We start from the raw sequence: 27,883 nt of genomic DNA, 5'->3' as shown, positions 1-27,883 counted from the left end.
GACTGAAAAATAAAAGACGTGGTGTTTAGAAATTGTTTGTCTGGCTTTTGTTTTCAATGAACATAAAATAAATACATTTTAAACTTAATAGAGGTTGAGTAAAATTAGGAGAATTTGGACACTGATGGGAAAAAAACAGCTATAAGTCTGTTGAACTCTAAGCAGCCGCTGCAAAAACAGTTTGGGGGGAAATATGAGCCAATGTTATGGTAGTTGTTTTCCCATCTATGTGAAATTTCAAGGAAACATTGAAAGCAGTGGCTAAAATTGAACATTCAAACAGTTGCAAAATTGCTTCTCAAAATGTAGCTAGAAACTGCAAAGGTCAGATACCATGTCATTCAAAACAGCAAACATTTGTAACCCTATGCAAGAAAAAAGCTCTTAAGGTCAAGTTACGGGAAACCTTTTTCAATTCCCAGAAAAAGAGGTCAAAACAAAGTCTTGGTAGGGCATGAATTTGAATGGCTGGCAGGTATTTTAGGAAAGGATAAAAACTGCCCTGTGATTAACTTCTACAAGTGAGACAGTTTACAAAACTTCGAACGTTTTTAACTTCTGCACATTAACTTTATTTTACTTAAAGAAAAAAAACACAGCAAATGCAAGTAAGCCCACAACTTCTGATCAATACTGAATGGCCATTTCCAAATATTAGTTGTGTTATGAGCGCTAACAGCCCAAGATGCATCTGAGTGAGCTCCAACTGCTCACACCTGGATCACAAAACTGTCGTAAAAGACAGTGTTCTTATTAACCCTTGTGCTATCTTAGATGACCCAGCCCTCGCATTGGCGTGTTCTCCCTACCATGACAAAGGTGGATAAAGGTGGAAAGATTTCATGTAATCCATGGACACCAGTGAAGATCACAAATCATTGAAGAAAAAAGGTTCAGAGCACTGTCTAGTGGGTCTAGATGACCCAATTCCCAATGTTAAAGGATAGGATAGCACAAGGGTTAAAGGGCTAAAGGTATAATGCAGTAATATTTGAGTTACTGCTTGAGTTAGACTTGAATCCCATCCTGAATGATGTGAATCTTCCTGAAACAGATGGGAAAAGTCAGATGTAATTTCCAATATCATGGACATTCCAAATAGTGACAGTTACACAGGGCAGTAACTCAAAAAATGTAAGAGTTAAATGGTGCCCATTAATAAATGAAGACTGTTGCTTTGGCTAGACCCCCATCCGTCTCTCCACTCCACATAACAAGGCTCATTACCCCGCAGGTAGTCCATTGTTACCTTTTGTTTAGCCTGTCTGCTTTGTCGGTTTAATTTATTTGGTGGACAATACAGCTTTGTGCGGCCATGACGTCATGATCTGCTGCAGCTAAATCAGATGACTGTTCATTCCACTCCAGAAAACCAGTTTCCATTAAAGATAGCTGCACATTTTTCGGTAAAGACAAGTTTTGGAATTTAATTTCATGGGAATTTAAGCGTGCTACCGACATTTGTATAAGAATTTCCAATAAAATAATATGATATTTCAAAGAAATACATTCTCTGTTATTTTCATCCATGTCAGCAATGGGGGTTTGAGTTTCAAATATGAGCAAAGGTCAGTAAAAGCCAATTAAATGCCTTTCATGACACTCCTGGTGTATATATTTCTTTTACTTTTACAGGTTTTTGCATTTTGGATGGCTTAACAAACTAAAGAGGAAACAACCAGTAAAGTCTACAAAATAAATGTTTTGAATACGTTTATTCTCATCCTCTAAACTATTCAAAACATAATGCAATTCAAATTCTTAAAAGGTTTGCCAATTTCTTTAAATGAAATGAAAAAGTTTTTAAAAAACATGAGCTATTATAATTCTCACCAGAACAGAGAAGAAATATGACTGCTGATACCTAAGAAACCACTCAGACATTACAGTCACCAATAGAATTTGACATTATTGTGAAAAGGTTGAATATTTGTTTGTCAGTAACTTATAATGTATATGATAAGAATCAGTAACTGATAAAGTTTGATTATGAAAGAATTTTACTCTGGGAACTCATTGGCAGTGGCGGTTGTTGATATGGGCGATGTGGGCGGTCGCCCAGGGCGGCACTTTATAGGGGGCGGCATTTGCCTTGCCTGAGGCGTTACACATAATGTGCTACAGAATATAATCAAAGAGGAAGCTTGGAGCTTTTAATTTGAAATTGCTTCAGCAGCCGACACTTAGTGCTTTTAGTTTGACACATCAGACTCTTAAGTATGTCCTCCTCCTATTTGCTCTTCACACTTATGGTGCAAAAAAAAAAAAAAAAAAAAAAAGAATACCTCAGAGTGAAACAACGTAAAACAGGCACATGAAAAGGAATTAGGCAGAACAAACACCCGTGCTCAACCCAATTTCGAAAAAAGCAGGCAATGGAGATTATTTCCCACAATTCTTTGCTCCGACACAGCATACCCGATGCGCACGTGACCACCGCCCTCTGCTGCAAGACGCTTGCGGCCACACCTCTTTGCGGTAGTCTTTGGAACATAAGTCAAAAAACTCGAGAGGGGAGCGCAACTCGCCGGTGGCTGAATCACACTAACAGGTGATTGGGAGTCTTTATCTATCTGACAATCAACTCTGGGCCGCAGCTGCGCCTCCCGTCATAGAGACGGAGCCGCGTGTGTCAGAGGGAAGGGGAGGGGGGAGGGGGGATGAGATCAGACCTTTTTTTTAGGATTGAGTTTTTTTGGAGGATATCTGCTGTTGGTTTTGCACAAATTTAGGGAAATGCCAAATATTTTTGGAGTAATCCCACCGATGAGTTCTAAGATTTAGTCTTTAATGTTTTATAAGACCTAAACATATTAATCACAATAAGTTTTATTTTTTAGATCTAATCCCTCTGATATGTTTCACAAAGACACACAGGACGTCACACATTAAGAAATTATTGCTAAAAATGAAGCAGGAGTCCAGCTCTAAAAAAAAATGCTCTAAAAAATGATGAAAGAGCAAAAAAATGGAATTATTTGATATATAATTTCTTATTAATATTTCCAGGCTTTCTTTGTTTTTTGTCCTGCAGCATGTTCATATTTGTATAATTTTGACAGAACATATTTATATGGAGAACAAAATATTACAAGTTATTTAAGGTTTAACTTGTGTTCCTGTTTTTATTCATATTTATGTTCAAAAAGTTCAGTTTAAAAGGTTTAAAAGTTTAGCTTTAGTGTGTTCAGTAAACATTTATCTTCTTCGGCCCAAAACCTTAAGCGTGTTTTTAACTTAGGCCCCTGTGTGACTGAGTTTGACCCCCCTGTAATATGAGTCTAGAAAATTCATGCATTTTTTTTGTGTAAAATGGCTAAATAGAAGATAGGGAACACAGCAGGATGTTGTCAAATTTTGTATGTGTGCGGGGGGGGGGGGCGCTGGTGGGGTTACTCGCCCAGGGAGTAAGTTAGTGTAGAACCGCCACTGCTCATTGGGCTATGCTTTAATCAACAAAACACCTGCAAAAGTTCCCCGACTGTCATGACGCCGTAGACGTAGCAGACCCAGATGCTGAAACCCGGAAGTAACTCACGAAAAGGAAGTACTTGGAATGGTTTATTTTATCAATAGTAAATAAAGTTTCTGGGAGAACGTGGAAGTTTTTTCCTCCGTGGAATGATCCTGATGTCCTTTGAGCTGATGAAGGCGAGGACGGAGTGAGTCGCTGAGGATAGCGGAGCCAGTGGGAGGCGACGCGAGGACGCGTCGGACCATGGAGCCAGGGGGAGCGAGGCGTGGGCGCTGAGGACAACGAAACCAGCTTGAGGTGAAAAGGAGGGATGTATCTTTAACGTCGCCGGGAGCCGCAACCTAACACAGGTCGGTTTTATGACACTCCCAATGACGTAGGGACCTATGTAGCGGGGCGCCAGCTTACGAGAGGCGACTTGGAGAGGTATATTTCAGGAGGAAAGCATAACCTTCTGACCAGGTTGATAGTCTGGACCCGCTCTCCTGCGACGGTTGGCCATCCAGCAGTTACTCTCCGGGGTGCGTAGGAGAGCGGCCTTAGCCTGACGCCAAACGCGCTGGATGCGTTGGAGGTGATGTTGCACAGAGGGAACCGCCAGATCTAGTTCATGAGAGGGGAACAGAGGGGGTGAATAACCGAGCGAAGCCTCAAAAGGTGACATACCGGTCGCAGAGGATGGATGGTTTTATGGGCGTACTCGATCCACACCAGGAATTTGGACCAACTGGAGGGATTCTTAGTGGCCAGGCAACGAAGGGCAGCTTCCAACTCCTGATTGGCTCGTTCGGCTTGGCCATTCGACTGGGGGTGATATCCCGAGGATTTCCAGACCTGAGATACAAACTGGGGACCCTGTCCGAAACAATGTCCTTGGATATCCCATGATGCCTGAAAACTTGGTGGACCAAAATGTCGGCCATTTCAGCTGCCGTGGGGAGTTTGGACAGGGGGATGAACTGAGCAGCCTTTGAAAAATGGTAAACAATGGTTAGTATGACAGTGTTACCTTCAGACTGGGGTAACCCCGTAACAAAGTCTATGGCAAGGTGGGGACCAAGGGCGCTCGGCGATGGGCAGAGGGTGGAGGAGTCCGGCCGGAGGTGAATTGGAGGACTTGGACCTAGCACAGACAGTACAGGCAGCGACAAAGTCCCTGACATCCTGCTCCATAGTAGGCCAGAAAAACCTGCGTTTGATAAGGTTGAGTGTCCTAATGGCACCCCCATGGCAGGATACAAGGGGAGGGTGGCCCCAAACCAGGACGTCATAGCGAAGAGAGGAGGGCACATATAATGAGTTGCCGGGGGGAGGAGGATAATCGAGTTCCTCATCTTGAGCCTTAAGGACATGTGTCTCAATATCCCAGGTAAGATTACCGATAACACAGGTGGGTGGAATAATGGGAGCGACCTCCTGCTGGTTGTGGGAACTGAATAAATGAGAACGCGCATCAGGCTTGACGTTTCTACTACCGGGTCTGTACGTGGTGGTGAAAGAAAACCGGTCAAAAAAGAGGCACCAACGGGCCTGACGGGAGTTAAGACGTTTAGCGCGAGTTTGATGGCTAGAAGTTCCCGATAGCCGACATCGTAATTTTGTTCTGCAGGTGACAGTTAACGAGAGAAGAACGCGCATGGCTTGAGTTTCCCAGTGGATTCCTCACGTTGAGATAAAACGGCTCCGATCCCAGTATCAGAGGCGTCGACTTCAACAATAAACTGACGTTGAATGGGAGCTGAAATGAAAAGCGGCTTGAGCCTCAGGACCCAAAATAAATGGCTTATTAATAGACGTGAGACAGGTAAGAGGAGCGGCGTGGCTACTGTAGTTGAATCAACGATTAAAGTTGGCGAACCCTTGAAAGCGTTTTAATTGCTCACGTGAATCGGGAGGTTCCCAGTTAGACACAGCGGAAACTTTGGCAGGGTCAGGGCGGATGTTGCCAGCTTCAATAATAAAACCGAGAAAGGAGACTGAGGGCACGTGAAATTCGCACTTCTCGGCTTTAACGAATAGCTGATTTTCGAAGAGGCGTTCCAGGACCTGACGAACATGGAGAGTGTGGAGTTCCTAGTTGGGTGAATAAATAAGAATTTCGTCAAGATAGACGAGGACAAATCGATTGAAAAAATCACGCAGGACATCGTTAACAAGATTTTGAAAAATTGCAGGTGCATTGGTGAGCCCAAAAGTCATCACTAGGTATTCAAAATGCCCGAGGGGAGTGTTAAAAGCAGTCTTCCATTCGTCCCCCTCCCTCATGCAGACGAGATGATACGTGTTACGGAGATTAAATTTGGAAAATACATGCACTTCCTGAAAGGAGTCTAAAGCGGAACTGATGAGTGGCAAGGAGTATTTATTCTTAACCGTGATCTGGTTTAGTTTTCCATAGTCAATGCAAGGCCGTAGGGTTTTATCTTTCTTCTGGACGAAGAAGAAGCCAGCACCGACGGGGGAAGAAGAGGGGCGAATGTGACCCGAGGAAAGGGATTCATGAATATATTTCTCCATGGCAATCTTTTCAGGGCCAGACAAATTAAATAAACTTCCCTTGGGAAGGGTGGCACCGCTTAGTAGCTTGATGGAGCAATCATAGGGTCTGTGGGGAGGCAAGGCACCGGCCTTATTTTTGCTGAAAACGTCTTTAAGATCATGATAACAAGGGGGTACCTTGGAGAGGTCGATCTCCTCCGGAACAGGATCGAGATCGGGAGATACCGCAGGAATGGCGGGGCGGAGGCAATTGGCTAGACAGTGGGTGCTCCAGTTGGTAATGTGGTGGTTAGCCAAATCGAACTGGGGATTGTGGCTGTGGAGCCAAGGGAACCCTAGAATGACAGGAGACTGAAGAGTTTGAGTGATGTAGAATTGTATGACTTCGTGGTAGTTACCGGAGGTGATAAGTTGAACAGGCTTAGTGCGAAGGGTGATACGTGTGAGCAGCTGACCGCCCAGGCCAGCTGCCTTGACAGGATGGTCCAGCGGTTCTGTGGGGAGACTGAGTTTGGAGACCAGGTGACTGTCAATGAAGCTCTGCTCGGCTGCGGAGTCAATGAGGGCCTGACATGAATTACTTTGAGACTGGTGACACAGTTTGACAGGAACATAAAGGAAATTCTTTTCCTGGAAAACAGTAGGGGGACCCTCCCGCGGCCTGTCCTCTAGCGGGGGGCTCTGGAGTTTAAACGTAAAGTGCATTGTTGAACATGATGACCCGATTGTCCACAATAGAAGCAGGTACCTTCTTCTTTGCGTCTGCGACGTTCCTCCGGAGTGAGCTTAGAATGTCCGATCTGCATCGGTTCCTCAAAGGAGCGGCTGGAGGGGGATGGTTCTGATGTGGGGAGTTGAGAGACAAAGTTAGTAGCAGTTCTTTTTTCAGGACGTGATCGTTCTACCTAATGTTCCCGGAGCTGAACGTCGGAACGTAGGGTCGCAGTGATGAGCTTTTCGAACGTTCGAGCTTCTGGCTGTGAGCAAAGATGGTCTTTGATCTGATAGTTTAGTGACTGATAGAAAACCCCTTTGAGGCCATCCAGCCTCCACCGTTAGGATGCGAAAGTCAATTAAGTGTTCGCTTACGAATCGGCTGCGTTGTCGTAATCCCAGAAGGCGGCAGGTAGTCTCCTCTGTTTTGCGGGATTGGTCAAAAACCAGTCGAAATTCCCCGATGAAACGTTCAAAGGGAACTTGAAAAATAGGATTAGCTGTTAAATAAGCCTGAGCCCATTGAAGTGCTTAACCTCTGAGGGAATTCACTACTAGAGTAATCTTTCAGTGGTCAGCGTGGTAATACCGTGGCGCCTGCTGGAAGAATAATTGGCACTGTAAGAGGAAACCACCGCATGAATTTACGTCACCTTGGAATGGCTCGGGTTTTAGACGAAAGTTCTCTTGGGTCCATAAGGTGGTGGGCTGATTAGAACTCCCCGCTGCGGAAGGTGGAGAGCTTGGAGTAGCGTTAGCCGACTGTTGGTACCCTTGGCAACAACACAGCACGGTATAAGTAGGTGATTTTGGATAGAATATAGTTGACTTCGAATACGGTTATGGTAAACGGTATATACTTATATAGCGCCTTTCTTCCTACAAGGACAAAGCGCTTTACATTCACTCACACATTCACACACTGGTGGCGGTTCCGCTGCCAAACACAGGCGCCCGCCTACCACCAGAGGCAAGGTGGGGTTCAGTGTCTTGCCCAAGGACACTTTTACTCATGGGTGTGCAAGGCGGGAATCGAACCTGCAATCTTACGATCATGGGTCGACCGCCCTACCGCTGCACCACGGCCAAGTTATGTATTTTAACCCTGCACATTAAAGTTGTTACCTGGCCAGTTTATTATAGTATTTATTTTAACAAATAACATGTTTAAGAAAAAAAATTACAAATGACCCATATTCAGCATTGGTAATTGGTACAGAATATTTTATGCAAAAAGTAATCAGTTCCAATCTTAAAAGTGAGGTATCCCCCATATCTTTCAGTCTGGATCAGAATGCAGTCATTGGGAACACAGCAAACATGACACATTTTAAGAAGTCAGTCATCGACACCCTTCACAAGAAGGCCAAACAAAAAAAGGTGATAACTATAAAGGCAGGTTGTTCACAGAGTGTTGTGTCCACTCGCATAAACCGAGTGGATGGAGTGTGGTAAACGTCCATCAGCAACAGGGATAACTGTAGCCTTAGAAGACTAGTCATGCAAAATCCCTTCAAGGGTTTGGGGGAGCCTCAGTGGGAGTGGACTGAGGCTGTGGTTGGAGCATCAAGGGCCACTACATCAGACATGAGCCACAAACGTTGACTTCCTCAAGACAAAATTGGACATGCCTTACTAGGGCTGATAAGAAAAAAAACTTAATGATAGCAATTGCATTTAATTAAGGAATTTCTCCGTTTGGAGGAAGAATAGGGAGGCACAGATTGGATCCCCACATAAATAGGATCACCAGTATAAGAATGTGTTATTTTATCTCATGAAAGGAAGAAAGATTGAAAAAATAAAAGACGTGGTGTTTAGAAGTTGTTTGTCTGGCTTTTGTTTTCAGTGAACATCCCTAAAGGGGAAGATAAACACATTTTAAACTTAATAGAGGTTGAGTAAAATTAGGAGAATTTGGACACTGATAGGAAAAAACAGCTATAAGTGTTGAACTCTAAGCAGCCGCTACAAAAACAGTTTGGGGTGAAACATGAGCCAATGTTATGGTAGTTGTTTTCCCATCTATGTGAAATTTCAAGGATACATAGAAAGCAATGGCTAAATTTAAACATTCAAACAGTTGTAAAATTGCTTCTCAAAATGTAGCTACAAACTGCAAGGGTCAGATACCATGTCATTCAAAATGAATGAATGAAAACTTTATTAATCCCAACAAGGAGAAACTCAGTTCCAGTACATCTCGATGATCTCGAGAGGTTACTGAGGTCAATGCAGCCGAGCGCCTTAGATGACCTGCGCCGGCGCACCTTTGAAACAGCAAACATTTGTAACCCTATGCAAGAAAAAAGCTCCTAAGGTCAAGTTAAGGGAAACCTTTTTCAATTCCCAGAAATAGATGTCAAAACAAAGTCTTGGTAGAGCATGACTTTGACTGGCTAGCAGGTATTTTAGGAAAGGATAAAAGCTCATGGGAATTAGAGCGAAGCAGGAATTTTAATGCACAAAATAAACATCTTAAAAAGTCTAACTGCTAAAAATAAACATTGCAAACTGAGGGAAGCAGGAAGTATCACAAAATAAAAGTCTGGAACAGGATGTTACACCACAAAAATTCACGACAATTCAAAAAGTGCAATTTTGCTGTGATTTACTTCTACAAGTGAGACCTTTCATAAAGCTTCTAACATGTATAACTTCTGGATATTAACTTTATTTTACTTATTGAAAAAAACACAGCAAATACAAGTAATCACACAACTTTTGATCAGTACTAAATGGCCATTGAGGCCATGTGTTCTTTCCAAATACTAGTTCTGTTATGAGCGCTAACAGCATCCCAGTTGTTACTGAACTTGATCAGCCAGAAAACTCACCTAACCTGATTAAAAATCTTTGGACTTTTGTCAAGAAAAAGATGAAGGACACCGAACCCAAAAATGCAACAGCCTCGAAGACAACCTGAGCTTCCATTAGACCTACACAGTAGTGACAGCCTGATGTCCTCCATGCCACCATGCATTGATGCAATAATCCAAACAAAAGGAGGTGGATACAAATTACCATGGCTTCATGGGGGGAGCTAAAATATTTTATATAGGGGTGGGGGCAGAAGGCTTTGGAAGTGTGGCAAAACATCAAAGTGGAAGGCCATTACAAATGAAAGCATCAAATAAACATATTTCTAAATTCTTTAAAAACATTCAAAAATGCTGCTTTGCTGTTATGAAAATGCTTACAAAAAGCTTTTATTGATGATTTCCTAATGTTTCTCAATTATGATAATATTGCCGCGCCCCTGTAGTTCTGCCCCTGTGGCTTCAGAACCCTGATATTTGTGCTTAAGCATTCTTTTTTGATCAATCCCATTTAATATTCACATTTTGAGGAAGAAGTCTAAGGAAACTGGGGATGAGGAAAACCTCAGATGAGTCATTCATACACGTACTCTTCTCTTGCACAGGAAAGACATGTAACAGCAAAAGCAGGTCACGTTGATGTTATTCAAAATTTGCAGGGAGAGATTGTTGCAGCCCTGTTAGATAAAGGTGACTGGAATAGCGCCAAAACACCAAGGGGCCCAAAGACCAGTCCAGGAACGGTCATTGGCTTTGGTCCTTATGCATAGAGATTGTACTGCAGATTGTTAGATCACAAAGCCTTCTCAATTTCACAAAGAAGAGCATCAACGTTTTTTTAGCTATTCCGCTATCTTTTATGTGCATTTTTACATCATGTGAACCTCAGCCAATCTTTATTTCTAAGATATCATGTCTTGGTGTGTCACAAACTTCAAATGTTCTCCTGCTGATGTCCTTCAATTTAAAACTAAAAGAGCTAAATTAGTGGGTATACTTGAAAAGTTGCTCAGTTTTTATGTTTTTATGTTGTGTGTGCTTTTTGTGAAGACAAAATTGGTCTAATTTGATTAAAAAGCATTTCGTTTTTCTGTAAAAATGTGAAAATTTGTTTCAACCTTAGGAGTTTACTGTGTTTTCTGTGTTGCTGTATTTATCAGGATGCACCTTAAATCCTCCCTGTTACACCAGGATGGGTACACGTCTACAAGGAAAGCCAACAGCTAATAATTAAAACATATGTAGAGATGTGGTAAAATGACATGAGAGTAGTTAACATTTGGCACAGAAGCAACATAATCCAGTTTCTGTGGTAAACCCAGGTGATAAATTCCATGATTTATGATTTTGCCTTTCCTGAAAGCATAAGCTGTAGGCTACTGTGAGTGCCCTATGCGGCAATTTTCCATGCTCCCATTTCTGTCTGTAATTACACACCTCTGATTAAGTGCCTGAGTGAATAACACCAGCAGCCGGAGGAGTCCTCTCTGTGACGCCTGAGGTTTTTTTCTATTTTTTTATTCCCCCTGCAGTGTGGGATGCTGGGGTGCCAGCCCAACCCCTCCCCTTCTCCCTGCTGTGTGACCTGCAGGTGATGGGGAAACCTGCCATCCATGTGCCTGGACACCCTTGATGTGCAAGAGGCTAAAAATAGAGCAGACGCGATAAATAATGAAAAATGAAAGCCTTGCTTAGTCCAGCCTGTTCAGCTTATTGTACAACAAGAGGCATATATTGTGAAGGATACACACATTTTTATGTTAAAGATAGGTAGATGTTCTAAACACACTTCCTTTTTGCGGTGTTGTTAATGTGGAATTACCCCCCCCCCCCAAAAAAAAAATAAATAAATAAAAGAAAACCACATGTAATAAATATGCTGATAAAATATCCTGTAATAAAATTAGGATTTTTATTTTGAAATCTAAAATTAAATCATTTTTTGACATAATATTTGAGACAATTCAAATGAATGGCTCCAAACACATAACCCTTTTTTGTTCTTGCCTTTTTTAGCATTCTTCTTTTTTTTTTTTACATTTATCATATAGCTAGTCAGTCATGGATTATCAGATCTTTCCAAAGGCCTGTGGGATTTAAAAGTGTCATTACAAAAATCATGCAAAATCAAAGAAGGTGGTACCGTCCTGCATGTGCAGAGAGTGACACGGCGCTCCCTTTCTCTGTTTTTCTTGCCTGTCTGGTCACGATTCAAAGCTTTGTGTTGTGCTGCAGCTCAAGTCCGCATGGGAGCCCCCACCAGCCCGATCCACCCCCCCCCTTCTTCATCCCATCTCCTCCTCTTCATTCCTCTCATGCTTCTTCTCTCTCCTCTCTCTCCCCCACCCACGCATGGTTCTCCACGACTGAGAGGCTAAAAATAGCACCAGGAATCCCCGCATCAGTTCAGATAGAGAGCTGGGGGGGTTGCGGAGAACGTCAGCTCTTACAAGGTCATAAGACCCCCCCCCCCCCTCCACACCCACCCCTTAGGGATTTTTTTTCTTCTCCATTTATCACAGCTCCCATCTGCGTTTTTCAAACATGACCCAAACCTTGTCAGGTTTTATCCCATCACTCTTGAATGGACACAATTACATCGATCCCCCCCCCCCCCGTAAACAAAATCACACCAGACACCACCCACCCCGATAAAACTTAACTGTCACTGGAGGAGAAGATCATTTGAAAGTAACTCATTTAAAAAAAAGCCACTTTTAAAGCCCAAAATCTTTGCACAGGCGTTTGGAGGAGAAAACCGTGGGGAGAGAAGAGAGAGCAGCCAATAGCTGCAACAATAAAGTGAGCGTGTGCTCGCGAAAATCCCAGTCTTCTGTTATTCCACGCTACAGGCGACAGGAGACCGCAATGACTGGGAGAACCCCTGCTATTAGTAGGAGACTATTGATTTTGTTGCTGTCATTTCTCATTATCTTGATGTGTCTTCTGCGAGCAGCAGGATTCTGCAACCTCCGTAAGATTAAAGGTACGTCCTTTAGCTTTGCTGCTTCTCTCACTTTGTTGCTTCACTTCAGATGGAGGGTTATGAGGGCATCAAATTTAGAATTCAGATTTTGGCGTCTGCAGCTTCCGGCTTTAAAAAATTCAGACTCAGAGAGCAGAAAAGGACTTTCTGTGTCAGTGGTGTGCAGAGTGGAAGGGCATTCCTGTGTTCTTGATGGGTGATCAGGATGAGTTGGAAAGGCATGTAGGCGTGCCCTTCTCGAAATTATTTTTTTTTGGAGTGTTTTCCAGAGAAGTGCACACAGCCCATCTCCGGCGGCTTACGCTGAATGCGAGGGAGGGTCAGTTGGTCATCTCCTTTGTGTTGGTTGCAGCTCTGATGATGAGACAGGGACCAAGTCTTTGAACCTTTGCATCGATGATGAGCTCTCTCCTCTCCAGCTCTCATCACCATATTTCACAAGTGGACAAACTGAGCCTCTCTTGTCAGATGCAGGTCCCGTCCGCCCACGCCGTAGTGAATCAGTGCTTACGTGTGTTCACGAGTGTGCACAAACACTGTGGCATATGTGCTGAAAAATCCAGTATTTTTACACCTGAAAGTGCATGCAGGGGTTCACGCAGATTCACCCCGGACTGAGTTATGGATGGAAAGTCTTCTATCTTTGCTCTCCTCATCATGACCTGCTCCATTTCAGCGACTTTGAGGACAGATTATGGTCCAGTGGCTCTTTAAGGCCACAACAGGAGGACCATGGCAGGCGTTTGTTGTTGTGAAACAGGCAGACGTCATGCAGAATGAGTCTTAAACAAAAGCCCCTCACGCATGTGTTGTGCTGAGTTAAGGCTGCAGCACCATGATGAGAAGCAGGAGCGCCGAGATCTTTAATACACAGGTTAAGCCTTTGAGTGAAGATTAATTTGATATTTTTCTTGTACAGAAACAAACCTGCTGTTGTAGGAGTCATTACACCTGATGGAATAGGGATGCTGGAAAATGATAGCTCATTCAAACACTGAAAATGAATCAAACATGTTTAAATGCCAAGAAAATGTTATGCTATTTTACCAAAATAAGTATCAGTCATCTGCTGTTGGTGGAACACAAACTAAAATGTAAGTAAAGCTTGCTACTAGTTAAATCCTACATAATATTAGTAAAAGTATAGTCATATTTTTTACCAAAAATGTTTTCACTTTGCAAAAAATATTTCGATGAAACTTTTGTTTGCAACAAGAAAAAAGGGGACCTATTTGGGGGAAACGAGGTATTCAGTTTTTTCTGTGTAGTGGGGATGTATTGGCATCAGACCGACAGCTTTCACTGAAGTGAGTGAGGGGAAAAAAAGGCAGGGTGTCCTCTGTGTGTTCTAAGTGTTGTGATTAAAACCAAGGTAAATATTTAATGAACCTTCCCGTTTATCCCTGGAGGTGTGGGGGGACGCTCCATTCTCCAGGTCACGCTGAGCTCATCTCCACAGATCTTAGTTTTCCCTGAAAGGTGCTACTGCTGTCTGAATCTTTCACTTTATTACCTTATTTGCACAAAATTATGTCTTGCACAAAAAGTTACTTGATAAAACAGTGAAAGTCTCACCATTGTCTGAGGGTCACAGTTAAAGGCAGACTGGTAGTAATATATGAAATCAAAGTTGTTTCATTCACAAATTTCTTATGTGTGGGATCCATAAAGTATTTCTGATTCTGATTCACAGCTTCGTTTTTTCCACCAATGTGAACTTACTTCATCCTGTGTTGGTTACAGGAGTTGCTGGAGCTTATCCCATTTTCCATAGAACAAAGGGAGAGTAGAGATCCAAGTCACCAGTTCAGCATAAGAAAATAAATTTGTCCAGTTTATGGTCAGATAAAGAAATAACACCTGAAGGAACAACAAGACAAATGAGAGGGAAATTCCCCCAATGAATAAAGGAAAATAAAAAAAAATAAGCAAATGAATAAGCCAGTAAAACAAGTCATAAAAATATCTAAAAGTTTTTATGAAACAAATAATTTTAGGACCACAAAGGAGACAATTTTTAGACAACTTTGTCACTTTATTGCATTAAAAGGTATTGATTTGCTGTTTTAGTTTAGTACTATAGTAGTCATTCCTTCTTCCTTTAATCACCATTAATGCAGGACTGAACAGCAGTGGTGCTGCCCTGGTTCTGCTGAAGAGTTGTTTGGTAGCACTTTAATAAACAAGAATTTTTCAAAGATTCATCTGGTTTGCAGGCATGACATGACAGTTAGATCACGACTCGCGACTGTTTACATTTTTTTCTTTTTTGAAACTCACTTTTTATTGGTTTTCTTTTTTATTGTCTGATACTAAAACAAGACAAACACCAAAGGAGAAAGAAAGGTACTGGTTACAACAAATAATCCACTCAGAGTTGGATCTTGAAAGCTATGCAAGGTTGCTTTCTCTGCGACAAAAGTATATAGTAGAGCAAAACCAGGGTTATGAGACATTAACTGTCATAAGTGTCCAAAAGAAAAGTATACGAAGAATGAAGAGTCTTAAGATTAATGCACTTTGTTGATATATTGAATAGATATGTTGAAAATATGAAGGAGAGAGCCATGATGTAGAAATTTAGGACTGTTTGTGTTTTTATTTTTGGAGTAATACAGTACGCCCCATCTGTGTCAGGCAGAGTTACTGGTCCTCCTTCTGCAGCCCTGGTCCAGCACTTCAAACATGGATTAGCTCTAAATGTTCACTCAATAGAGATAATCTGCTATAAGACTCAGAAACGGATGGATTCCATTACGTAAAAGAAGATGGTAAAGATGTACGCTTTGTCTTAGATGGTGGAAAAGGGTAATCCTAGATCTCCATCATTCAGCAAAAAACCTGAATGTCTGACGCTACACACTCACGAGGCATGTAATGTGTGTGCAAGAACATACTGAAGACGGCTTCTTAAACACGCATTTAGCATATGGTGTTCACACTGGGGTGTTGCTACCCGATACTATCGCATGCGTCCACAGTTGAAAGAGGTGCGAAATGTCGAAGTGGTGCAAATCTTGCACAGTCTTGCTCTGGGCTTTTTCTTCCACCGCTTTTTTCCAATATATGAAAGGTTTGGTGTCATGGAATTGCGTCTGTAGACAAACAGCAAGTATTAATTTCTTCTTTGTTATCAAGTTTCAAACGGTTGGCACTTCTGTGAAAGAAAAAGGACGTCATATGTGCATCACTACTAAATTCGAGTTCCTGACTGGTCAAAGTGTTTTAACTTTAAAAGCCCAATCAAGGCCACACGTCTTAAATGTAGAGCACAAAAATGGACTTAAAAACGTGCATATATGGGCAATTACATAGACTTATCATTGGAAAAAGCCTTTTGCACAAGATTCATCTCAAGTGGTGGGGAAAAAAAAACGTTTAGTGATTTGAATTTAAGAGGAAATGTAGCCAGTGATCTCGTAGGTCAGAAAATAGCTTCAGCCTCCCAGTCGCGCTGTCTGTGAGACCCAGACAGAGCGACTGGCTCAAGACCAGCTGTTCTGTCATCTGGCTGCTCCCTCTGAGAAGAAAAAAAAACAAAGCTACGAAAGTCACGACTCCAATTGCTGCCATCATAAGGACTTCATCATGTGCGGACCATATTAAGAGCCACACAGACCAGCCTGTGAAATCCATATTTGTCACCTTGTTCACTGCTGATATCACAGCTTGAAGGCCTGCTGTTGTCTCTGGTGCAACAGTCCTTCAGTCCTCGGGGCATTTTTCCAACAGGAAGGGACATCCAAAGCAATGACGTTACTTGACAGACTTAATCAAGATGCTTTCCGTTGAAGCAAGTTGGCAGGAATGTTGAGGAAATTTTAAATATTTCTGGATAAAAGAACTGCAAAAGATCTTTGTTTTTGGTCTTTTTTTGATTCATACTAAAGGCCAATTTGCCTGAGATTTAACTTTGTAAAGTTAAATTTCTTTCTGGTCTGTCATGATGCTGAGCGGCACGGACCGCGTCACAGAATTACTTTCTGTGCACACAGGTCATGTGTGCAGTTAAAAAACGCAGGATGCATGGAACAGGGCATGCACAAGAAACTGAAGGCAAAAAAAGAACCCCTTGTATTTTCAGTTTTCTCCTTCTTTGAAGTCTTCTGTTTCCTCATTGGTTCTTTTCTGCTCAAAGTAACTTTCAGTATATGTCTCTTTTTTGCCAATTTTGTAAATTTTGGGGTTCAAAATCTGCAGAAATATTTACCAGCCAGATCAGCCTCTTTAACTTTTTTCTTTTGAGAGGAACCCTGAATGCTTGGAGAGCGTGTTAAGAACAACATGTCCACCAAATAAAGTATTTTTTTTTGTTGTTGAAAGGGCCTGTATATTAACTGGACCATTTAAAACCAGATGCCAGTGCTAACATCCTTCTGATTTAATCCTAAATGAGCCTTGATGCTGAATTAACCTCTCTGAAACTTTTCTGTCACAAAACAGGCAGACGGCTGGTTCCGAATGCAGCAGGTTTATTAGCTGACCTAAAAGTCCACAAAGCGAAATCAGGGTCAGGCAGTACGGGGTCAATATCGAGCATGGGAGCTTCAAAGAAACAATGAAAATAGTCAGGATCCAGACGAGAGTCGGGGCAGGCAGCAGTCAAACGGAGTCAGAGACAAAACAGGGTCAGGAAATCAGAAGATCAGGTCCGGAGGTAACACTCGGCAATGTAGGCAGAGTGAGGCTCAGTGTAGTCCTTAAGTGTACTGTGAGTGATTGCAAATGAAAGTCAGGTGTGCAGCATCCAGGAACTCTGCGCTGGTGCGGTGCGGAACAAATTTTCTTCGCACAAGCTCCCTACTCCACTACATTCTGATGTATCCAATTGCAGACAAATAGATCCATCTTTGTTTCCTCGTCCGAGTTCGTACAGCTAGATGGCTCCAATGCTGCTAGAGGGAGAGCATGTAAAGAGATGGTTGATGGGAAGAGGAGGCAGGTTGACTCTGTGTCAGCAGTCCCGCCTGCAACTCCGAGGTGAATTTCTAATGAACTCCTGCCGCTCTGCAGAAATGGCCTAGAAAACGACACTTTTAGAATAGCTCAAAAGATGATCGGAGAGGGTCTTTAAATGGGAAAACATGAACTGTTTCTCAAACTCTTGAGAAGGAGAAATGGACAGCAAGTTTTATACTTTCAGATACAAATTGTTTTGTACTTTCTGAACACAAGGTATCAAAACAACATCAACAGGACATACTCTCATGCCAGGAAGCAAAGTCATACTAGTTTATTGTATTCTCTAAATCCTGTGAAGATAAAAGCGCTCACGCTGATATGATTTATCTTCCGTGTAGATGATCATGTGAGCAGATAAGAGGCAAAATCTTGGTACCTGTGTGTGTGTGTGTCTTATTTATTTATTTTGGGCAATGTCACAGTACTCTTCTCCGTCTCTTTTCAGATGAGCTCTTTTGATCCGCTCTCTGAACGGACACCTGCTCATTTTGGACTCACCTGGCTGTCCTGCTCCACTCAGACACAAACGTATCAGTTCGGCATGGTTTTTATTTTTATTACACAGACATTCCTCCCCCGTAAATCTCCCTTTTGTGTGATTAAAGCTCTCTTATCTTTCTCTACGATGATTTTGTTGACTTTCTGAGTTGATTCAAGCCTGCAAGCCTGCCTTAAGTTACCATCACCCATCTGTTTGCACTTTCTCCCGCTAGCTTACAGCCCCTCACAACTCCAACATAGCAGTGCAACAAAAATGGCGAGCAATATTGGAGCAATCCAGCTGCACAAACTTTTTCAAACAGCAGGATTTGAATAAAAAAAAACCCTCAGAAACGCAGTTTTAATCTTAATTTTATTTATACATGTCCTCTATCAAGAGAAAAATGACTTAAAAACTTGTCAAAAACACTATTTTTCATTAGAGTGGGTCTATAAAGCGACTTGAAGCGTGCACGAACGATCCTGTGGTCATCGAATGTCTGTGTTGAGAACAGAAGTTGTAGTTGATTGAATTATTCATCTGTGCAGAGCAAGTTTGCTTCCCAAACAAGGAAAGGAAACTCCATCTTGGCAGCAGACTCACACAGGTCAGAGTGACCAATTACTTAATGAAAATGATCAGGTTTCTGCTCTTTGCATTCCTGCAGCTGTAAAACAGGATGTATCCTTCCCTCCTTTCCAACGGCCGAGCCAAACGAGCCACTGCTCCAGCCTTAGGACTCTTCAAAACTTCAGACAGCTGAAACAGCTGAAATGAGAGGATTATTACTTATTAAGATTGGCTAATGTATGATATGAAGTTGGCTTCTCTTCACGTCCCCTCCTGCCTTCTCGGTTCAGCCTGATCTCCTCTGCCTGATGATAAAAATGCTGCGTCTCACTGTGTGCCATACGTGTGTGTGTTTCCTAATTTCCCTCAGGTGCAGCATAATAATTTAAAGCAGCGTCAGCTGACTTCACAGCGACAGGTGAGAGCAGATAAAAAAGCAGCTCCACCCTCCACGGGCAGGTTGCTAACGTGAGGATGCTTGAGTCAGTCGATTAGCGTGTGATGCTGCTGTTACATACGGTGTGATGTTTGGAAAAAAAAAGGTGTTTGATACTGAAACAGTATGTTGACTTGACCAGTTTAGTCTCCTCTCAGTAAAGTGGTTTTGACATCTGACCTGTGAGGTCCACACGCGTCTCCAAGAAAAGATGTGAGCCTGCAAGCTCTTTGGACGGTTGCATGTTACAAGTAAAAATGTTTAAGGATATCAGGGATAAATCGCTGCCATGTGCAGCAGCCAATGCAACCATTTGTCCCTATTCCTAAAAAATGTAAGCTAAGATCTATATTGAAGTTGCAGAGAGAAGGTTCAATTTTTCCACACTTTTAGCCTTTTTTAAATGTTTTGAAGATTTGGACTGCCGCTAAAGGGACTTTTTATGTATTTTTACTGTTATATATTATCTATCTGAAGTTTTTAATTGAGCTATAGTAACAAGGTAATATCCCATTTGTGGGATCTAATCTCTTCTATTCTATTCTATTCTATTTATGACTACGGACAATAACAGATCCTCGAACAAAATGTGTATAGGCTTTAGTTAATTGAAATTTAAATGAACTTAATGGTTCTCTATGGATTTTGACCTTTTTTCTGCAAAGTAACATTTGTTCCAGTAATAAATCTAATATTTTGACCTCCTCTTGGTGCTCCATGGTGGTAGTTGGAACTGTCCACTCACAGCATACAATTATTGGTAAGGATCCTGTGCTGAGACTCTTTGTTCAAGTGTTCTTTTATGTATTCTTTACTGTTTTCTGTTTCTGTACTGTTTTCTTTGTATTTAAAAACACTCATTGGGGAAGTGATCACTCTTTTTTTTCAGTCAGTTGTGATTCCTGCTTTAGACGGTTAAGAAGTCCTTACTGATGATGGAGTTTAAACTTAACCCTCATTTCTTGTTTTTTTGTAAAAGGCTCTGAACTTATCTAGCGCTCTACTACCCTCTCAGAAGGCCCAAAAGCGCTTTCCAGTCACAGTCCCATTCATCAATGCAAACACACATTGACACATCTCCGCTGCCTGGAGCGACGTGCACACCGGGCTTGTGATGAGTGTTCAACTCATGGTGTTCACACTGGACTGTTGCTACCCGATACCAGCATGTATCCTGCAGTTGAAAGAGGCTTGGTCTAAAATGTTGAAGCAATGTAAAGCTTATGAATCTTGCTCCAGGCTTTTTCATTCATAGCTGTATTCCGATACATGACAGACTTGGTGTCATAGAATTCCAGCTGGGCACAAACCACAATTATTAATTTCTCCTCCATGATCAGTTTTCAAACTGTTGGTACTTCTGGGAATCATAATGGACACAATTCATCCGTCACTACCATATCTGAGTCCCTGCAGGGGTCAGGTATTGACCTGTTACAGCTTTCAATGAGCCTTCAGTGGAAGTGTGTTTTGCATAGAAGTCGAAAATGGTCGTAGAAAGTTTAGAACGTGGAAGCCTGAGACACGCATTTTTTCCTGTTTACATAGACTTTTTATCAGCTGCTTGAACGTGCATTGCCGAGGGTAGTGTAAATATAGCTTAACACTGGTGCAAACCTATAATGCAGGATTTAGTGCCTTGCCCAAACTTTGACACGTCGGCAGGCAGGACCGGAACCAAGCCTCCAATCTTCAGAACAGAGGTTGACTTCTGTACCACAGCAGCTTTTTAAAACATTTTGACACCCGCAACCTTTAGCTTCATAGCTTTTGGCACATAGCTGTGATAACCCATGTAGCTACTCAAAGATATGAAACACATTATTTTATTACATTTGCCTTTTGGGGTTTAGTTCTTAACTAAACTAAACAAGATGTCACTTTAAAAGTGGGGCTGCACTGTGGCGTTGTGGTTAGCGCCCCCACCTCACACCAAGAAGGCCCTGGCTCAAATGCTGGGACCCCTCTGTGTGGAGTTAGCATGTCCTCCCCATGTGTGTGTGGGTTTTCTGTTTCCTCCTAGGGTCCAAATGGATGCTTCACTGGTTAATTGGTGCCTCAAACATGCCCCTATAGGTGTGCATGTGTTTGTGTGGCCCTGCAACAGACCCTTAACCTGTTCAGGGTGTACCCCACCTTCACCCAACAGGGTTGGCTCCAGCAACCCTGTGACCCCAAAATGGATTCAGCAGGTTTTGAGGACTAATGGGTGGATCTTAAAAAAATGACTTTTTTCAACAGCACAGTTTTTCTCTCAATATAATATTTATTAAATCATTGCTTTTAGTTGAATTATACCAATTTAAAATTAACTTGACTACAACATGAAAAAATACAAGATCCTCTCACCCCCATGCTACAACTTAACATGATTTCTCATGAAGAATCTAAAAAATCTGAGATTCTTCATGAGAAATCCACTTGATGATAACCTCAAGAACATCTCCATGTGTCTCATTCTCCAGTCTTTGGATGGCTCTGGACAGTTGTGGTCATGTAAGTTTTATTTAAATGGAAGCCTCCTTCATTCCTCCATTGTGTAATGTCAGGGTGATGATCCGAGGAAAATGTACAAAAACCAGGCTCCACGTGTGTTTGACAGTTCTCTACTCAAAATGCCGCTGCTTTTTCCCTCCTTCTGTTCCTCTCTGCGTCTATTCACCGGCATGTTGCAGGAAGAGGCTGCATGCATGCAGCAGTATAGACTGTCAGCTCTCTGCAGCAGCAGCTGCACGCATGCAAGCATCCACGCAGCCCCCATCCTTACATCTGCCTGCTAATTACACAAAAAAACGGCTCTTCATTGTAAGACACGCTGCAAGGGAAGGCTCTTGGACATGATGTAATCAGATGTTCTGATTCGATGCTGTCCAACAAGTGGAAGCTGCGCAGAAAACTATTCAATATTGCTCCCTGGCTTAAGATGGAAGGTAATTCATTTCTGTTTGATCACATTAAAGATGAGTCAGGTTTAAAAAAAAGAAATATTTTAGCTGAGAAACCAACAGCTCTTCTGTATGAAAATGATTCATCATGAGATTTGAAAATGTTGGGAACATCTGAGGAAAGGTTCGATCCCCTGCAACCTGTGCGCATGGTAAGCAATGGACCGGTGCTGAGTCGAAGGCGGCGTTCTGGCTGTACAGTGACGTTTTAAGGCAGGTCCTGGTCAAACCTACCAATGGTAAAAGTCGGTCCTACTCTGCTGGGACTGGTCGCAATGAATGGGTGTCGTTGCTCTGCGCAGCAAAGGAGCATCCACAGCAAGACGCGGCGATCAGGGGGATGCGGCATCGGTACGCGGGAGCTGTCCATCAGCACCAGATCCCCGCCAGAAAGACCGAGCAGCACCGAGAGCAAGTCGCGCCCGTTTTCTGCCTGCCACCCCCGCCCTCCTCCCGAGAGCGCACCACCGCCGCCGCGCACCGCCAGAGTCTCCAGGAGCTCCCGTGTCTGATCCAGCCCCCACGGAAACCCGTCCACAGCGGAGACGCGCTCCCTCCGGCGAGCTACACCACCCACCCACCGGCGCAGCGAGGAACCGCAGCCAGCAGCGGGGAGCCGGCGCACCTGCAGCAGGATCCCTGGGCCCCGTCCGGCTATCAGCAGCAGCCGCCGCCGCCGCCGCCGCTGCAGTCGGAGGGGGAGCCTTTTTTTCCAGGCTGCCACTGCAGCTTTTCAGAGCAGGAGGCGATCGTTCTACAAAACAAGCATGACCCTCTTCCTCCGCAGCCCTCCTCACTTTTCCCGGCACCCATAGCCATACCACCACCGCCGCCGCCGTCATCCTCCTCTCTGCTTCTTTCCCAGGGATCAAGAGAAGGGGATCGTTTCCGAAGGAGCGGAAACAATTGCAAGGAGGGGAGCATCGTGGAACGCTGCAGGGGAGGAGGAGGAGGAGGGCACCGAGACCACAGGCAGTTGTTGCAGCAGCAGCAGCAGCGCTGTCATTTCAGACTCCAACAGAGGGACCCCTCCCCTGAAGGAAGCCGTGCAAACTCGGAAACTGTAAATGTGTGCGAGGCCACAGAGTCTGGGAGAGCATTTGGGAGTCAGTCTCAGGAGCTGCAGCAGCAGCAGCAGCAGCAGCAGCAGCAGCAGCAGCAGCAGCAGCAACAGATCCCTCAATTACGCGCGCAGCAACAGCTGCTGGTGGGAAGCAGCTTGCCTGTCAACTACTGCGCCAACGGCTCAGGAGAGCTATGTAAGACTCAGCAGGCACCACTGCTGCGACAGCAACAACAACAACAACAACAGCAGCAGCAGCAACAGCAGCAGCAGCAAGGTGCGCTGGGAATCTGTGCCCGGCGTCCGCAGCAACACTGTGAACAAGATCGCAATAAGTGCGCGAAGATCGCCGCGCACGGCGGCCAGGCGCAGCCGCACAGCCGCGTAACTCAGCCGGTCACACCGCAGCCACACGCGGAGAATTCGGACTGCAGCAGCAGGAGCAGCAGCAGCAGCAGCAGCAGAGGCAGCCCCAACTACGGCTCCAGCTATCACCTGTGGCCAGAGAGCCCGCATAAAGGAGAGGAGAGAATCTGCATCGACCTCCATAAGGTGCGTCTCCACTCAGCGCTGACAAAAAATAAAATGAATAATAATATTAATAATAATAGAAAAAAAGAATAAAAACAACAACAAAGTGACCACGCCTGTTAACATGATTTTGATGTGGCGGATCCGTGCAGGACGCGCATGTAAGGAAAGACAGGGGTGGTGGTGGTGGTGGTGGGAGGGGGGGGGGGGGGTTAGAATGCATCGTTCTTTCATGCAATACTTGTGCGCCAGCGCTCAACATGGCATTCGCGCGGAGGGCGCAGTGACGCGCACACACCTGTTCCATGTTGCGGTGTTTCTTTCTTTTTTTTTAGGAACCCGCTTCATTACGCTGCGGAAATCACAAACAAAGGCAGCTGAGCTTATAGCTTCAGCATCAGCAGGCCCACACCTGACACACCACGAGCTCAGGCTGCTGCTCTTTACTGACTCGGGGAAGGATGGGTTGTAATAAAGATGACTGCCACAGTAAATATAAGAAAACCTCAAGGTTGCCAAATCTGACCCCAAACATGACGAAAAACACAAATGAATAAGATTCATTCAAAAACAAATAATTGGAAAAATATGAAGTTAACAGATTCGATTTAAAAAACATTTGAATTTCAAGTGAAAATAAATAAGTCAGAAGCCAAAAATGAAAAACCTTATGGATGAAAAATATTTGACTTCTGCTAAAAAATGATTTAAAAGTAATATAAAAATTAGATATAAGTTCAATTTCCAACTTATTCAACAACTTTCGCTTTATGTTTATGCTTTATTTTTTACTTTATTTTTCCCCACGGTGTCAAGGTGAAGTTTTTGTCCCACAAGCAGGAAGGGAAACAACAAAAGAGGTTGCTGCATTTAAATAAGAACAGCTCTCGACTGTAGCGGGCCACTGCTGCAATCAAGGGCTGAGCAGGCTCCAGCAGTGACGGGGGTGGGGGTGGGGGGGGTTCTTTGAGAACCTTGACATGACTGTTCTGAACTCAACTCAACTCATTTTGGAGCGTCAGCAGAAGAGCATCTAGCCGGATTAAAAAAAAAAAAGAGGTAAATTGAATCTTGGAGCTTTTTACAGCTAAATGTTATTGACAAATGTCTATGTAACAACTTCATACTAAATTAACATTAGCTATTTTGGACAATTTACCTAAAGATTTTATTTGCATTTTTTGGACAGCAAAACAAGACAAAACAGCATAATTTCTAACATATTTTCTGGAAAAAAAATTCACATGAAGAAATTTTATCTTATATTAAAAGGAATCACTTAATTTGACTAAAAGTCACACAAATATTTAGATAGACAAACAGAAGTGAAACTTTTGCTTGTAAACAGCCTTAAATAAACTCTTATGTTTTGTCAATTTTTCATCTGTTCTAAAGTCAATCACTCTGAGAGCTGAGACAGTGAGGAGTTTAAGATCTAAAAAATCCCCCCAAAAGTAAGTGAACGTTCAAAAAATAGGGTGGGATTAACGCTGCACAGGGACTTTGCAGTGCCATAGCAATTACAATTTCAATATGGTTTAAAAAAACACATTGAACAAATTGTATTGTAGAATTTTAGTCTTGGTGAGCTTGAATTGTCATTTTGTGAATAAGTGATCTTTAGAAATTATGCTGCAAAAGAAAAGATTTATCCTCCATGTAAAGTTGTTTGTTCTGAATTTCTTAATCGTGGACGCCTTTGTTTAACGCTCGCTCAGCAGATCCAGCTATCTTTGAATCATAATTCTGAAGAACCTCATGCTGTTACACACAGGTATTTTGCAACTTCTAAGAAGTTGCTGGAGTATCTAAATCAAACATTTTGTCAATTTTTTCCCCAACGTAGCTCAACGTTCCCTTAAAATATGGAAAATAATCTACAAATACACTGCAAAAACTTATTTTCTGTCTTGCAGGTAAAAATAATCTTATCAAGAAGGTTTTCCGATTGCAAAATAATCTTAGTTTAACAAAACATGTCTGAATGATTACATTTTCTTCTTACAATAACAATTCTTGGGGTCTTACTCCATTGACTGCATAATTTTGCTTAATTTAAAAATGTTGATTTACAAATTTAAGTTTTTGCAGTGTGACCAAGTGAATAACTCTTTATTTTAGAGGTTTTAGCTCAGTGAATTGTTGCCTGTTTGGTCTTCTTGTATAACTAGTCAAGTCATGAGGACAATGACTGCAGACATGAATGTCTAGAGCTTGACCCAAACCGGCAGTCTCTCCATATTGCTTTTAAAATAAACGTTATGTTAACTGGCAACTCTAACAGTTAAGGTTTTTCCACTTTAACCCTTGTGTTATCTTAGATGACCCCACCCTTGCATTGACGTGTCCTCCCTACCATGACAAAGGTGGATAAATGTGGAAAGATTTCATGTAATCCATGGACACCAGTGAAGATCACAAATCATTGAAGCAAAAAGGTTCAGAACACTGTCTAGTGGGTCTAGATGACCCAACTCCCAATGTTAACGTGCCTAGGATAGCACAAGGGTTACAGCTTTATTTAATAATTTTTGCCCAATTCTCAGCACTTTTGGGTTAGAGTAACTTATAGTTATAAACTTATAATTTCTGCTTCCAGCTGATGATGTCAGACACCATCTTGCCTGCAGCCAGGACCCTCTCCACCTGATCAGAAAGTAGAAAAAATATGTGTTTTTATAGTTTTTAGAGTATTATTCAAACCAAATCTTCTTGATTTGCTTGTTTAAGACTACAAAGGTTCGTAGTCTTAAACAATCATATGAAACATCCATAAATTGGTATTAGAGCATCAATGCTGTTTCTACAAAAATAGGGATGATGATGTATGGCTGCATCAATATTTTTCGTCCACTCTTGTCAGCGTCGGGCACGTGGGAGAAAGTCCTAACAGGATAACAGGATGACAGTTTTTAAATATAATCATCCTCCGCATTGTGCAACTCCCCAACACTCGACTGGCATCGTGAATGAAGTGTTGCCATGTCAGAAAAGAATTACATAAGAATTATCTGGAAAAATCTGGAAGGGGATCAATCTTATCTGGATTCATGCTGATCATCCCACTGTTTTTTTCTCTTTAATTTATTCATTTATTTAGTTGGTTCCCACCACAAGCACGGCGATCGAGCGAGGCACTCTTTTCTGTCCGCAGACATTTGTGGGATCATGGTTACATCAGCTCCTCCACTCCCCTCCCATCTGCAATCCCTTAAACAAAACACTTGTGGCAGAACACGTCTGATGCAGCGTGTTGGGTTACAGTGCCGCTGAAACCCAATACCTTTCACCACAGAAGAGAAGGCAGGTGGTACCGTACCATGACCCGCCTCGGTTACACTAAGTTTTCAAAGGTGTGTTTCTTCTATTGTGCTGAGCTGTGTAAGCACTGTAATGCCCTCCGCTTACTGCTGTGCTGATATCGCCACAGTAACAAATTAAGTTTACCAACATTGCTTGGTTCTGCTCAGGAAAGTAGATTTTTGAAGATCGATTAAGAAGCTGATTGTTCACATTTCACATTGTAACCATTTTAGGACTCCTTGGGGGCTCGGAGGGCCAGAAGAGCAAATACGCCGTCTCATCACCATATTGGGCTGCAACCAGCCTTTAAATGCACCCACTCATGTGTGAAACACGCGCCAGCCTAACTTTCAAACGGAGGACAAATGGCTCCAAAGACGAAGAAAGCTATTAAAGTAAAGGCTTCCGTGCAGCTCCGGCCAAATAGGCACGCCAACATACAAATAATCACCCTATACAATCAGGAAAAAGGTCAACACGACGTATATCAAAGCAGCACTTGCATGCAACTTAGTGTCCACTTGACGATGTCTGGAGGAGGAAGTGTTACGATTTAGTGGGGGTAGAGTGTTTAGATGGGGAATTGTTTGGCTTTGGAGAGGAATAAAAACTCTTTTTTGCTGTTTTAGATACAAAGAATGTTCATCTTGGTTGTGTGAAGTGGGGAACATTACAAAAATAAAGTGCTGGTTTTCAGTACAGGAGTTCTAGGGATTCCACATTTTAAAAATGTCCCTTCTGTCATGTTTTAGATGAAGTTCAAAAGACGGGAAATGTGAGAAGCATTTTCCTTTTTTTTTTTTATTGATATTGATCTATTCTAGAGGCAACAAAAGGCAATGTTTATTTTGTGTTTAGTCTTGCACATGTACAGTATATGTACAAATATTTCATTATAGTAAAAACAAAAAAAATTTCAAGAGGACTTAAGGACATACTCACACCAGACTACCTGTACCGATCCGCGGTTAAACAAGATCGTTAGCCTGTTTCATTTTTGTCATTTCTTCGGGGGCAGTGCTGCAGTATTGTCCACGACAATTTGGGTCTGAGCTCAGAACCCAATGTTACATAAAAGTTCAGTTCCTCCACTTCATCA

At 42.6% G+C, this 27,883-nt stretch overlaps 1 protein-coding gene across 4 annotated transcripts in view; it reads left to right on the top strand.

Moving 5' to 3' along the window:
- Nucleotides 1-21,201: 21,201 nt before the first annotated feature.
- The window catches only part of LOC101164003 (small conductance calcium-activated potassium channel protein 2), an 88,482-nt gene continuing 81,800 nt past the window's right edge, over nucleotides 21,202-27,883 (top strand). Inside the window, exon 1 of one of the 4 annotated variants that reach the window (XM_023964963.1) lies at nucleotides 21,202-23,502. In XM_023964963.1, coding sequence (XP_023820731.1) covers nucleotides 22,228-23,502 — 1,275 coding nt within the window. In that variant the 5' untranslated portion in view covers nucleotides 21,202-22,227. The remainder of the gene's footprint in view (nucleotides 23,503-27,883) is intronic. The other 3 variants (XM_023964961.1, XM_023964964.1, XM_023964962.1) reach the window with 3 other exon arrangements.

The sequence above is a fragment of the Oryzias latipes genome, chromosome 17 (assembly GCF_002234675.1).
Source record: "Oryzias latipes chromosome 17, ASM223467v1".
Lineage (NCBI taxonomy): Eukaryota > Metazoa > Chordata > Actinopteri > Beloniformes > Adrianichthyidae > Oryzias > Oryzias latipes.
The sequence above is the reverse complement of the archived record's forward strand: the minus strand, read 5'-3'. Positions and strand labels throughout refer to the sequence as shown.